This window comes from Homalodisca vitripennis, chromosome X (genome assembly GCF_021130785.1).
Source record: "Homalodisca vitripennis isolate AUS2020 chromosome X, UT_GWSS_2.1, whole genome shotgun sequence".
Taxonomy (NCBI): domain Eukaryota; kingdom Metazoa; phylum Arthropoda; class Insecta; order Hemiptera; family Cicadellidae; genus Homalodisca; species Homalodisca vitripennis.
In genome coordinates, this window is record NC_060215.1 from 99,512,008 (window position 1) to 99,527,177 (window position 15,170).

The 15,170-nt window shown below is 31.8% G+C and overlaps 1 protein-coding gene across 2 annotated transcripts in view; it reads left to right on the top strand.

The window, feature by feature from the left end:
• The window catches only part of LOC124369742 (F-box only protein 28), a 51,425-nt gene that overhangs the window by 22,314 nt on the left and 13,941 nt on the right, over window positions 1-15,170 (top strand). For both annotated transcript variants that reach the window (XM_046827811.1, XM_046827810.1), the window contains 3 exons: window positions 8,388-8,636; window positions 9,039-9,222; window positions 11,820-11,982. In XM_046827811.1, the coding sequence (XP_046683767.1) occupies window positions 8,388-8,636; window positions 9,039-9,222; window positions 11,820-11,982 (596 nt within the window). The remainder of the gene's footprint in view (window positions 1-8,387; window positions 8,637-9,038; window positions 9,223-11,819; window positions 11,983-15,170) is intronic.

A 15,170-nucleotide genomic window follows, 5' to 3' on the forward strand; every position in this document is an offset into this window, starting at 1 on the left:
ATACATTATCATAAAAGAGTGTAGTACCAATGCCACAAGGCTTAACACATGTTTTATATATAATTATATCATAATGTAATACATTAAATTTACGTAACACTTTATAATACCCAACACAGATATGAAACAACACAGTACACAAATAACATTAACTATTCTTATATCTGAATTTTAAAAGTCAGTTCCAAACTTCACTCAGATTATTCAGACCTGCTAAAATTCATTTTTATTGGTGTGGAAAAATATTAAATCTAACTAGAGAAATGCAAAAATATCATGAACAACCATAATTTCCTACTTCAATTTTTATGAGAACTGGGAAAATTTCAAACTTAATCTTTCCGTCTCCAAGAAGTTATAAAATCAAGACATAATTTGATAGGTTCTTGAACCAAAAACTGATTAATCACGAAACATTGTATTTTACGCGACGTGGCTTTAACTCAGTAAAATAAGCCAAAATAAGGATGCAACCTCGGAATGAAAGATAATAAGCTAAAAATTTGCATACGTTTTTATTTTGATGGTATAAAACTTACCTCAAAAGTCTCATATAATCACGTGTACGCGTCTTTAGATATTTAAGGTCAAAGTTCACGAAAATCAGTTTTTTGCAAATATCTCGTTTCCCTTACGCTAAATGACTTTGAAGGTGGTTAGAGAAATTGTAGAACGGAAAATTCTCTTCAACTTTTGTCTAAAGTAATTTTGTGTACGTTCAACTCTTTTTGAGATACAGCGCAAAGAGTAGGGGGCCGCTTACATGTATATACGATAATGCGAGGTCAGCCAGTAGAATACAATAAATAAATGAGTTATATTGTTAATTATTCACAAACTATTATTATTATTATTAATACTTAATACTATTATTATTGTTAGCATTATTATCATTATTATTACATTATTATTATTATTTATTATTTAATATACCATATTTATAGATATTAATTATAAATTATATATTCTCTAAATAATACTTATTTTATTTTTACCAAATATACAATATTAAAAGAAATACTTTTCGTCGATATTACTATATTACTATGAATATTATATCTCGAAATACAAATCTCTTGTACGACGTTTGCTGTTTCTGCGAAGCTGTAGCAGATGTTCCATTGTTGACTGGTGTTCTTGTTTGTTGACTTTCTACACACCGTAACGAATGAGTTTGGAATTTTTATGTATAAGTACAGTAGTGGTGGTGAGATATTTACTTGATGATAGGAATGGTAGGGCAGTTCTCTGTGTTAGTACTTCTATACCGATAAAAATTTATTTTATCCCTTAGTTGAAAACGACATCTTAGCATTAACAGACGTACGATTTTGAGTGTATCTTTTAATTGCAATGGCTGATTGTTGTTTTATTTGTAATAAATTAATATCAGAAAGTGCTTCTGTGAGTGTTGTGCGTGGATTACAATCATTAAAAACTGCAAGTATTGACAGAAATGACGGTCATATAAATTATTTAAATACTTTGACTCCTGTGATGGTGCATGTTGATTGTCGAAAAGTGTATATAAATAAAAATTCAATTGCTGCATCGATGCGACGTGCAGAAGACGATGAAACTCCTACTGCAGAAAGTCCATCTCGTAAAATACGAGAAGAGGTATTTGATTTTAAAACATCTTGCTTGTTTTGTGGTCAAGTAGCTGATGAAGTCGCAGAAAAAAAAGAAAAGAAAAGTATAAACGCACCATCAGTAAAGTAAGTACTCTTGATTTTAAAAATAACGTTTTGACGAAGGCTGAAAAAAGAGGCGACTTGTTAGGAAAATTAGTCAAAAATCGTATACTTTTTGAACATGACTTGGTAGCTGCTGAGGCTAAATATCATGCTATTTGCTACTCTCATTTTTTAAATCGAACTCCTACTGATAAAAAGCATCCCAAAGATGATAACATCACACAGGCCATGAAAGAGATTTTTTTTGTATATAGAATATAATAATGATTCACAATTTACATTAAAAGAGTTGAAAGATATTCCTACCGAGTACGTACCGGATGATAAGACTATCATTTCTAAATTAAGGGAGAAGTATTTGACTGATATAATAATTACAACTAAGGTTGGGTCATTCACTATTATATCTTTTCGTGACACACAGTCAAATATTTTATCCAAAGCTTGGTACGAGAGTAAAAAAAAAGCTCACCCGAAGAAGAACGATTACGAATAGTAGAAGCTGCTGCGGCGATTATTAGAGAAGATACTCGAACATCTGTAGTTGAAACAAAGTATTATCCACCTCCAAATCAAATGCTAGGCGATGTTAATGGAGAAACACAGAACAGTTTATTATATTTTTTGCAAGAAGTTATTATGAAAAATATAAAAGGAAAAATTGAAGTGAACAAAGAAGAAGACAATGAACAAGAAGAAAATTAAAACAAAAATATTAATCATTAATAATGAAAACAAATATTTTATATTTGTAATTTTAATAAATTGATTATTGGATAAATAAATAAATATATAATTAAACTTTATTTGAAATATTTCTTTCACTATTGTATGTTTGGTAAAAAGTATTATTTAGAGAATATATAATTTATAATTAATATCTATAAATATGGTATGTTAAATAATAAATAATAATAAAAATTTAATAATAATCATAATAATGCTAACAATAATAATAGTATTAAGTAATAATAATAATAGTTTGTGAATAATTAACAATATAACTCATTTATTTATTGTATTCTACTGGCTGACCTCGCATTATCGTATATACAGGTAAGCGGTCCCCTACTCTTTGCGCTGTATCTCAAAAAGGGTTGAACGTACATAAAATTACTTTAGACAAAAGTTGAAGAGAATTTTCCGTTCTACAATTTCTCTAACCACCTTCAAAGTCATTTAGCGTAAGGGAAACGAGATATTTGCAAAAAACTGATTTTCGTGAACTTTGACCTTAAATATCTAAAAACGCGTACACGTGATTATATGAGACTTTTGAGGTAAGTTTTATACCATCAAAATAAAGACGTATGCAAATTTTTAGCTTATTATCTTTCATTCCGAGGTTGCATCCTTATTTTACCGGACTACTTGTAAAATTGTGAATGAAGATTGACATATGTTCGTGAGCTACATCTGATACCAGTTGATTTAGGTTGCCTCCACTAGTGTAGTGAGTATCTTGGTTTCTTCTACTCCTGTGACGTGGAAAGCTTCTGCCCCTCCCCTCCCCAAAATACGTAACAATGCATTGGACAATTAAAATCGGCCGACTGATTGTTTATAACTTTGGCACTAAACGAGTGGTACGCTTTAAGCGGTAATGCGGCAGAGCGGTAGTAACCTTGATACAAATGGGGTTTTTGTGCCTAAGTATTATTCAGTCGCTTAAGTGGGGTCTCTGATGAAGTTATCAACTCTTATTATTTAGTGAAAATGTGTTTTGGAAAGACGTGTATTAGATAGATAGCACAGGTCTAAAATATAAAGTGTTATAAACAGGCTTCAGAGTTCGGTTCGTTTAATAATAATGAGCTGGGGGGGGGGGGGGTGGCAGGAGAAACATTTAATGTCTAAAATTGGCGGCAGAAGTTTGTCAGCGCTCACAGCTTACCGCTCGTATCGTGGCCGAGGCCTCTGTTGGTCTATGAACGATTGCTCCTCACACACATTATGATTGATATCAAATTACATAGGTTAAAACAAAGAAAGTAATGTTATGTTTTGATATCATGGTCAGAATGGATGTGTCCTGTGATATGTCCAAGGCTTTTAATTGTGTCAACCATAGTATTATTCTTAAAAAGTTATCTACTTACAATTTAAAATGTGGCAATAAACTGGATAAGATCTTATTTGGAAAAGAGATATATATGAACAGTTATTTTTTTAAATAATAATAAAATTAAATCAAGATGGAAGGGAATCAAAATTTAAGTTTGGTTCTATTTATGTAAAGAGGTGGGAGCTCTTATATTTTTTAAATTTAATGATTTACCAAAAGTGTTTCTCACGATTTAATATTATATGCAGCTAATATATATATAAAAGCTAACTGTGGTAAGAAGCTGGAGGTAAATGTAACTCAAGCTTTGATTAAAGTTAACAGCTTTAGAGCCAATGGATTAAAATTGGATCAAAAACAATTAACCCTTATAACGTCAGTATATCTTTTCACGACTTCCAGCAAACGGCACAATATTAAAAAAAACAAAATTTTAAATGTGTAAAGTTCATTTTTATTTTTACTTTCTATAATTATGGTAAGTATAAAAAAGTAAAAATTTTAAAATTATCTTGTACGTACATATATTTATGGGACATTACATTGTAGATATAAATAAAGTCAAAATAAAAGGCACACAAAATTTTATTAGCTAAACTATAAACATTACCAGACAATTATATAAATATAATTAAAATAAATTATATTTATAATAAATTATATATAATAAAATTAAAAATAAATAAAAACCATATAAACAGAAAACACGACGAAGGAAACCGACTCAGCGATGGTTAGACACGCACTACCTGAAGCCAAACTGCAAACAAAAGCGCGCGCGCTGTACGGTGTCTGTGCCGTGTGGCGGGGAGAGTGTCTAGACACTGCGTCTATTGTTTCAAACAATGTAACGCGACAGCTATATTTTGACGCTTGACATAGGTCAATAACCCACACACATGGTTGACGCATACCGTTAGTGACATTGATCGGATTTAAAAGGAACTTAAATTTGCTATAGACGTAGTTTTGTGTCGATGTGCCGTACCGCGTCTTTGCCGTTTGGAGATAGTTTGTCTATGCGCCATACGGCGTCTGTGACGTTATAAGGGTTAATACATTTCTATACAGTCCAAAACCAGGATGATTTTATCGCAGTCATACAGTTTGAAGGCCAAATTTTATCATTGTCAAAAAAAACCAAGTGTTTGGGAATTCCTACTAGGCTAGATAACAATTTTAAAAGGGATAAATATATTTAAAGTGTCTCTGAAAGGTTGAATTCAGCTTGTTTCCAAATGATGATTTGTAAGGGATATTGTACATTTATAAAAGCATTATGGTTTATTTTACCTACTTTTTTCTATTGTACAATACAGGATTTGATTTTGGAATGCAGTGTCAGATGCTGAAAATATTTTAAAATTTTTTTACTATTATGACAATAATATTCTGGAGATCCTTTTGCAAGCCAATGTTTAGAGAGCTTAAAATACTATCATTGCCAAACTTGTAAATTTTAAAAGTATTATTATTGGTTTAGGCAAACTAAATAAAATATTCAGTAACCAAATTGATCATGAGTATAATACCCAACGAAAATAATCTTCAATATCCCATACATCGGCTGACATTAATTGAAAAACCTTTCTTTATATGGGGAAAATAATTTTTAACAAATTACCTCGGTAACATCAAGAATAATGTTAGAAAGGAATAATTTAGAACTTACCGTAATTAGAGTAAGAATGTTTTTAATGGTAATGTTGTTACTATGTTTTAATGATACATAGTAAATAAGTACAATGCATATAAGTGTGTTTAAGTATTTAATTTAGCTGTGCGATTCTTTTTATATACTATTAACTTACTTTAATATTGATTTAGTTTTACTCTAACCACTATCATTGATGATGTTACCTTTTTTGTTAGCTAATTTGCTGATGTATAAACCGTTATGTAACAATAAAGAATTGCTTTTTCTTTAATATTTTAGAGCCCTATGTAAAATAAGTTAACAAAGTTATGAAGAGCTTAATTTTAAAAGGTACATTTCAACCAGTTTTAATAATAAAATTGAGAGGATACTGTTTAATCAGGTATATTGTAGATGAGAATGTTAAAATAATTATTTTAATGAACTAGATAAATTCAGATTCATTTTTCAAGCTGTCTTAACTATCGATTGGACTGTAAGCATTTTTTCAAACTCTCGCAGTAACTCTGTTTTTGATTTTTTCCAACTAAAACTCATATCAATTAAAAGATAATAGTCCAATAATTCAAATAAACAACACAGTGGAATCAATTACAATGAAACAAAACGACTTTTTTCAGGTTTCATTATGTTTATACTCAAATCAATGCATAGAAGAAGTACAAAGTACTTATCACAACAAAGAAGAAAAAATACCTTAACCAATTACACAACTACACTTCATTGTTATTTTTTAGTGCATTTCAGATGGGTAATTAACTATTGTTTTCATTGTTCTGTAGATACTGAACTGGTGTTTTATTTTCATGCTGATCACCTGTATTCTTAGTCAAACATAATAAAGATAAAGTTTATAATTGAGTTATTTTTAAATAAGTAAATCCTAAATAGAACTAAAAATAAACTTTTTAGAAAGTTATTTCTCATTTTACATCTTTTATTTTGTAAAAAAAATTATTTCTTTCCAAAAAAAATATTGTTGCTACATAAAACCAAACAAAATCATATTTTTCCTTCATATACTTTACTTGTTACAATATATTAATCCAATGAAATCCTTCTTATTATTGTATTTTCATGAAAAATATATACATTTGTTTTTTCGGGGTCTTTGTAACTTTTAACTAATTTATCTACACATTTTCTTTTACTTAATTAGTTTTTGATAGTTTGGGAAATTGTTGAACATTTTGTATATTTCACTTTTTATATTGTAAAGTAAATTTTAAATTACCTATGAAAGTTCTAAATATGAAAAACTCTATGCTATTTTATATTTATAATATTTTCAAAATGCAAAATTAATATTTTTCAATAATTTTAAGTTGTTAATTTTTTTAACACCCTTTAGCATGGAAAACAAATAAGCAGTGCTAGTAATTTAATAACATTCCTTATAAAATGACCAAAATATGTCTGCCATTTTGGTGATAATATTTGACAAGTCCAGGGTTAAAGTTTCTAATTTAATTTCTTTTTAATTCTTAAAGATCACAGTAACAAACATTTTAATAATATCTTTATAAATTAAAATTAATTGAAATATATGCAAATGAAGTTTTTATTTAAGGCAAAATCCACCAATGGAGCGGTTGGTTGTCACATTGTTAGTGAGGAGGTCTCAGTAGCCTCACACTAACTGTTGTGTCCGCCCACTTTGATAGTACCCAGGGCGTGGCCACCATTGTTGTGTTTATATCAATCAGAGTCTGCTTTTCCCCCGCCCTGCTTCACTGTCATTTATATACCATTGATAAACAAAGCAGACAGGGCTGCACTTACACATAATAGCACATGCCCTCTGTTATTCTTTTGACACAAACTTCTGTCCGTTTGGCTTAGCAAACATAATGAAAATCACAATCTGTATTTGGAAGGTATTGACTCCTATTGTTCTTAATCATACCACAGTAATTTAAAGCTAGTGAATAACTATAAATGGTTTCACATCATAGGGAAGTTTATATTTAATCGATTCAAGTGTGTATATTTATTTTTGTGCTTATAGATAATAAATTAATTAAAATTTTTTATCCAGTTTACCTCCTTCAAACTCATCTGGATATTTATTGCTACCTCCATTTGATCTACAGATAAGTTAATAAACATGTTATATGAGGGGGTAACCAAAAGTTCCCGGAATAGCTCTGCTATAGGTGGGGCTTGTGCATTACAAACTTCTGGCGCTAGGTGTCGGTAGTGTAACTCATCGCAATTTCAACACCTCCTGGATCATCAACCTGGCTTTTTCTCGTCTTGTGTAGTGACAGTTTTTGCTGGTGTTGTTTTGTACTATTTTCCTTTTTTAAGATGGCAAGTAAGAGTGAACAGCATTTGGTTGTGAAATTTTCTTTCCTGCTCGGTAAAAATGCCATTGTAACTGGATGAAGTACTGCTTGCCAACCACTGACTTAGTCAGCTGACTGTTATTACTACTACCTTTCAGTACTTTTAAAATAGTACTTTGAGTTATGTTAGGGAATAGATTGATCTTTCTTAATTATTTGTAAACAAACTAAGAATCTATTTAATAAACTTTTGGCTGATATACAATAGCCATAAATGAAACTTGAAAGATTTTTCACTTACTGTATCAATTAAAGTAAATCAAGATTTTTTTGTCATACACAGACACATACTTTTTTATATCTTGCAGTTATTACTTGATATACATGCCTTATAATTACAATAGAAACCAACACTTTATTTGGAAATTGTAGAAAGTTTAAACTTATGTAACAAGATTGTTTATGTCCTATAAAGGTATAAGATGGAAACAGTTTAAAGTTGCATAATATGTACTACTATAATATTAGATAAGATGTATCAACATTTTAAAATTTGTTTTTTACAGTTTTTATTCCATTTGTATTTGCTTTAAAAGCTTTTATTTCTATTTTATATTGCTATACAAGTGATTGTAACCTAGGCAATACCTAGGTTATTTGTTACAATACCTTTGTTACAGGTTTCAAGACGGCTGGATCAGGTGTGCAGCGCAATATTGAACTCAACGTTCCAAAAGCTGCAGACGCAGATGCTCCACCGATTCCAGAATATCAAGTCCAAGATGCCACGACGTGAGAGTGCTCGCAGAAACCACCCTTTGGCTTGTGAAAGTGACATTATTGAGACACTGCACATGCGACTCACTCTACTGCAAATGAGTTTCGGAAAGCACATTGAACGGAAACATATCTGCTTCTTTGCTGGCGAGGCAAGTACACTAAAAATATTTATCCATTTTAGGTCCATTATTTAGAATACCAATTATTATGTTTTTTATTATGCATTGTGCTCCAATTTCCCCAATTACTATAGGAATTTGTAAACTGCACTGATACATTGTTGTTTAGTTATTCTACCATACAAGCTATATGAGTTTTAATGATTAAATGCTAATTAAAACTAAAGGCTATATATCACAAATGCTATTATTAGAAAGTAATTTTATCTTGTTGTACAATTGTTATTTATTATTTTATTTAAGAAAATGGTAATCAGTGTTATTAGAAAAATGTTAGAATGTTTATATCTAAATAAAGTAAAGGACAGACTAAACCAATCATTACTTATGAATATTGGCTCACTTGTTGAAACTTTTGGTAATGTATTGCAGATTCTAGACGAGGTGTATCGTATTCTGCACTACATCAAGGTTACTCCAAAGCTGGCAAGGCCTTACAAAGTGACAGATGAGCTTTTTGATCTTTCAACAATGGCCATGGAGTACTTTAAAGAGCGAATCGAGCCCACCTTACCGGAGATTGCTTACTTCGGAACCGACTTCCTTGACTTCACTGGTAAGTTATAATTTAAATAAGTAGGCAAGCTATCACAATAATTATCAACACAATTTAATAGGACCTTTGCTTCTAGAACATTCATGCGTCATATAAAATCAAACAACAAGGTCGTACTATACCAAAAGTATAAATGTTTGATGAGTACATAAGATAATTCAAAATAACTAAGCTAATCAACAATCGTAACACTATTTCAGTTGCAAAAAGCAAAAAATTCATTATGATTGTGATGGATCAAAGCCAAATCACGAATCCACCAAATCTTCAACAAAGCTTGAGACAATCAATCGAAAGGATTCGACATTCGAATCTGTGGAGTTCTGCCACGTTATTGGTTGACATACAGAACACAAATTACCAATGTTTGTGGTGTTTTTGTTTACATTATACAAGTTAGAAAAGCTATTAGGATTAGAAATTTGAGAATCAGGAATCAATTTTATAAAATTCAGAATCAGATTTGAGATTTGGAAATTCTGGATTTGCTCATTACTATATCATGATCATTGTTGCTGCACTGAGCTTCTGGAATAACTTAAGTTTAACGTCATTCATTTTATTTAAGCGGTAATTACATTTTTACATACGGTACATCGCGCAACACATATTTGCATCTGTAATATTGTTATTATTAGGATTTGTAGTTTCAGTTTTGAGTGGTACAAATATAAAATCATCTGTTGTGACAGTTCACAATAAAAAAAATTAAGTTAATGTTACAAACACACAATAATTCAAGTATCATTGAATAAATAATGAATATTACTTCATGGTGGTCATTATTGCTCATATTTATAAATTGAATTATGGACGATTTTAAATTTTTGGTAGGCTGTATCCTAAGAACCAGAACAAAGTTATAAAATGACGACACGTACATGTACTTTATTATGAAGTTGTTTAATATTCAAGCTGGTTATAAAGTGGCTCAACTAGAAGTTTTTTAAAGACAAATATACATTATAACTTAACCCTTTCAAATAGTGTTTGGCTCTCTATTATACATAACAGTTCTCGGAAATGCAGTTTATAATGTGCAGGCGCTTTGAAAACACTTATCTTTGATCTTATAATTTAATTTGTAACAGCTTACATTTGTAAACCTAAACCATTCTCAAATCCTCCTGAAGACACACAAAAAATTTCATTATAAGCGGTCTAGTCGTTTAGGAGGAGTTCAGTGACATACACTAGCACACAAGAAATATATGCATAAATATAAAAATAAAGTAACAGAAGAGTTCCTTGATTTACAAAACTATTTTGATTCTCACTTTGTCATCACTTTGATGTTTCAGTTACTCTAGTAATAAGTGAAAACGTGTAAAAGGGGAACTGCTCCATGCCAAAATGTAACTGTGTAATCAATATACTTTACCATTTCAATACATGCTCTATAATTTCAGATAGCGGGCTAAAGAAATAAAAGTGTTCAAGATCTTTTCCAACATACAGTATGTACTGTGCCTACTGATTGTGGTTCTTCTCGAGTGCTTTTATTAGACAGGATGTTATGTTAGACTCAGATTGTTTAATGAGTCCACTGCTTCCTGAAGTGTTTCAAAATTTACTTTTTTTCTCTACACTGGACCTATTCCAGAAGCCTCCTCCAAATGCCTAGATCTGATTGCCAGAATCCTCAAGGTTGACTTTTGACGAATTTCCATTATAATATTTCATGTACAACTTTCCAAAGGTGTAGGGTCTATCTTTTTTATGCCACTACTCTTGGTCAGCTCCTGAGTACGCCACTGTTGAGAAGTCTGTTCCTTGTTCTGACATTTTAAAATTATATTCTTGCAGGATCATGAGTTTCATGAGTTGGTCTTTCCAATTTCTTCTTGTCAGGCTCGACAATTGACAGATAATTTTTCCACTACCACTTGGAATCAATTGATATCTGTTGTGTTTTTATTTTTAAAATGTCTACATTTACAACAATTAAAACTAATATTATATTTGTTAAATATTAATTATAAGTTATAAATACAGTAAAGAACTCTTCATACTTTGACTTAAACAATTAATCATGAAAACTGCCAACGTTATTCTTCATAAAGACTCATTTTCCTGATCGCTTTTTATAACATTTCCCTAATTATATCAAAAGGTAACCTTTTTATAGTCTTGGGTGTACATAGAACTTATTTTACTCATCAGTTAACTGAAAATTTTGTTTGGAAATGTTGACCTTTCAGAAATAAAGCACTATAAACGTCAGCTGGTGGAAAATAGCTGATAATATATGTTACTGAATTAGATCATGTTTCATATAGAAATCAACATCAAATAGGTGGTTAGATTCAACCATAAACAAAAAACTATGATGCTATGTCAAATCTGGGTTCTTTCACTCTTAAGTGTGAACTGATGCGGTCCAGCTAATTCTTCATGGTACTCAGTTTCATTACTGTCAAAACTACCATTGACATTTTTATTGAGACTAGAAACAATTTTAAATAAAGTAAACTTGAGTTTGTTTCTTCAAATATTATAGAACAAGTAAGGTTTTTGAATCAAGAAATGTAGGCTTATTAATAACGTATATCTATTATACATGCAGTACCTCTGTTGTAAAAAAAACTGTGTTACAGCAAGCAGCAACCGTTACCTGGCCTTTGAATCTCCTCCCCACGGAATTACCAGGGGAGACGAGTCTCCGACCACAAACCAATTGGATGACAGGAATAGTGTTCCTCAGCAGAACAACATTGTGTTGAGGAAACGTATCCGCAAGATCAAACAGGGCATGAAGCGGTGAGTGTGAATAAATATATATATATATATATATTTATACTTATACATATATACGAGGGGTATCCAAAAAGTAAGTTTCCCTGTTCTGTAAAAAGACGCGTACGTAACACAGCGTGCAGCTGTGGGCGGGGATATGTAGCGCGGTTCGGTTGGCAACAGGTGCGCCGGTCACTGGCCCATTGTCACGCTTCTCAGTCAGTTGCTGCCCAAACATCATGGAGACTCCACTGCGTTCTGCCGCCAGTTGCGAAGTCCGTAGTGTTATTCGTTTCTTGACCGCCAAAAACGAAACTGCCGTTGAAATTCATCGTCAGTTGTGTCAAGTGTATGGTGAACATGTTATGTCCGTTCAGATGGTCCGTCGTTGGCGTGCAATGTTTTTGGAAGGAAGAGAAAATGTTCATGACGATGAGCGTAATGGCCGACCGGCCAGTTCTCGGCAACCTGACGTCATTAATGCTGTACGAGCAGTTATTGACAATGATAAGCGAGTGACTCTCGATGAAATTATGGATAAACTGCCGTCAAGTGTTGAAGTTAGCCGGTCATCTGTGCACAATATCATGACAGAAGATCTTCAGCTTGCAAAAGTGTGTGCAAGATGGGTGCCTCGCTTATTGAGCAATGCCCATAAACAACAATGAATGGCTGCTGCCCAGTCTTTCTTGCGATTGTTTGACGATGAAGATGAAAACCTTTTCAGTAGAATAGTCACTGGTGATGAAACATGGATTCACCACTCAACTCCAGAGACCAAACGCCAGAGTATGGTGTGGCAAAAAAAAGGAGAGGCAGCTCCTCAAAAAGCCAAAGTTTTTGAGTCGGCAGGAAAGGTAATGGCTACAGTTTTTTGGGACTGCTGTGGAGTGTTATTGATTGACTATCTTCCTCGTGGCGAAACCATAAATGCAGAAAGGTATTGTGAAGTTCTCACCAGACTTCGGCGGGCAATACAGAATAAACAGCGCGGACTTTTGTCGCGCACGGTTCTGCTTATTCAAGATAACGCCCGACCACACGCTGCTCGTGCAACAATGGAACTTTTGAGGAAATTTAAGTGGGATGTTTTTGGTCATCCTCCGTACTCACCAGATCTTGCGCCTAGCGATTTTCATCTGTTTCCGGAGCTGAAAAGACACCTTGGCGGTCGGCGATTTGCCAACAGCGATGACCTTCAAAATGAGGTGGATACTTGGCTTAAAAATTTGGCGGGTGAATTTTGTGATGCTGGAATAAAAAAACTACTTCCTAGATACCAAGAGTGCTTAGAAAGGGATGGTAACTATGTAGAAAAATAAGGTATGATGTAAAAAGTTGAATAAATGTGTTTCAGTTATTTTTTGAGTCTTTTTAACTTTTTCATAATTAATGGAAACTTACTTTTTGGATACCCCTCGTGTATATATATATATATATATATATATATATATATGTCTTATTAACCAATTTTCGAACTGGTTGCCCTTAAAATAGCTATTTTTATTAATGAAAACATGTTATACGTAATAACTCAATGGGTCAACCCTGAATTCATATGATAAATACAATAAGACTTAATAGTTTAATCCTTTTAAGTGCCACAACTATATCCCAAAGTGTGGGCCATATTCTGTAAATCTGTAAGTGGTAATAGTTGTACAATAACAATTATACTTCTTTTCATGGTTCTTTTTTCCTTTGGAAATAACATTAAGAATATGGAGCACATCTAATAAAATCTCGTAAAATCTTACCCTTGCGGCTTAAACTCACTTATATATAACTAATATTGATATTTCCCATAATTTAAACACTAATAATCAAAATCTTTATATCTGTTATGGTATTTTATGATAGATATAAAAATCACAAAGATCTTACTGATGAAAATGTTCACAAAACTGCATACATTACAATCAGAAAGCAATACAAGGCTGAAATAAGACGTGCCAAACAAATTGCTTTTGAAAATTACATTCTATCATCCAAAAATAAGTGTAAAGCGCTTGGAATGTTATTAAGTCTGAATCAAACTGTAACAAGAAATATCAAAAGACTACAATTGATTCTGATACTTTTAATAATTATTTTGTAAATTGTGTTAGCCAAATGAATAACCTACATCTAAATGATAACTTTGATTTAGCTATTCAAAATGTAAACAGTTTTATCTCTTGTAGATCCTTTGAAAGAAAGTACTTTACTTGGAAACCCATTACTGTCAAGGATGTCTTGTTGTGTGTATCTAAATTTAGCTCATCACAAAGTGAAGATTTCTATGGGTTTTCTAATAAGATATTTAAAGAAATAGTAGACACAATAGCTGAACCTGTAGTATATATATTTAATATGATTTTGGATCAAGGGATTTTTCCTAGCAAACTTAAGGTAGTGAGGATTACACCAATATTCAAGAAAGGTGATAGAAACAGTTCCTCTAGCTACAGGCCAATATCATTAGTCTCTATAGTGAGTAAAATATTTGAGTGTTGTGTTAAAGATCAGCTGTATAATTTTTTTGACAGTAGCTCGCTTTTGTGTGAAGAACAGTTTGGATTTTTACCAGGAAAAAACACATCAAAAGCAGTTCAATCAATTGTTGAAAAGGTCCTCATAAGTTTTGAAAACAGAGATCCATGCTCTGCTACTCTAATTGACTTGTCAAAAGCATTTGATAGTATACCACACAAGCTTCTTGTTAAAAAATTACACAGCTACGGAGTTAGGGGTAAAGAACTTTTCTTGTTATCATCATATTTAACAAACAGAAGTCAAATTGTGATTCAGGGTTCTGAGTTCTCAGATTACAAAAATGTGCAAGTTGGTGTACCACAAGGATCGGTACTTGGTCCTTTTTTGTTTATTATAGCCATTAATGATTTTGCCAATAGTATGCCCTGTGCATCAGTTTTATACGCGGACGACACAACTTTACTCAATTCAAACAAACACCTTAATGACTTAGTTACATTGCAAAATCAATCTTTACAAATAGCGCTTGAATGGTTCAAAAACAATATGTTGACTGTAAATGCTGCTAAAACCAAAGAAATATTTTTCTCTTTGGACAACAACAGCACAAAGAGTTCTGTTAAACTTTTAGGAATTCACCTGGATAGCAAACTAAGCTGGGATAATCATACTAGTCAATTATGTGTTAAGTTATCTAGAGTTATATATTTGTTACGTAAATTAAGTCTCTGTGTTAG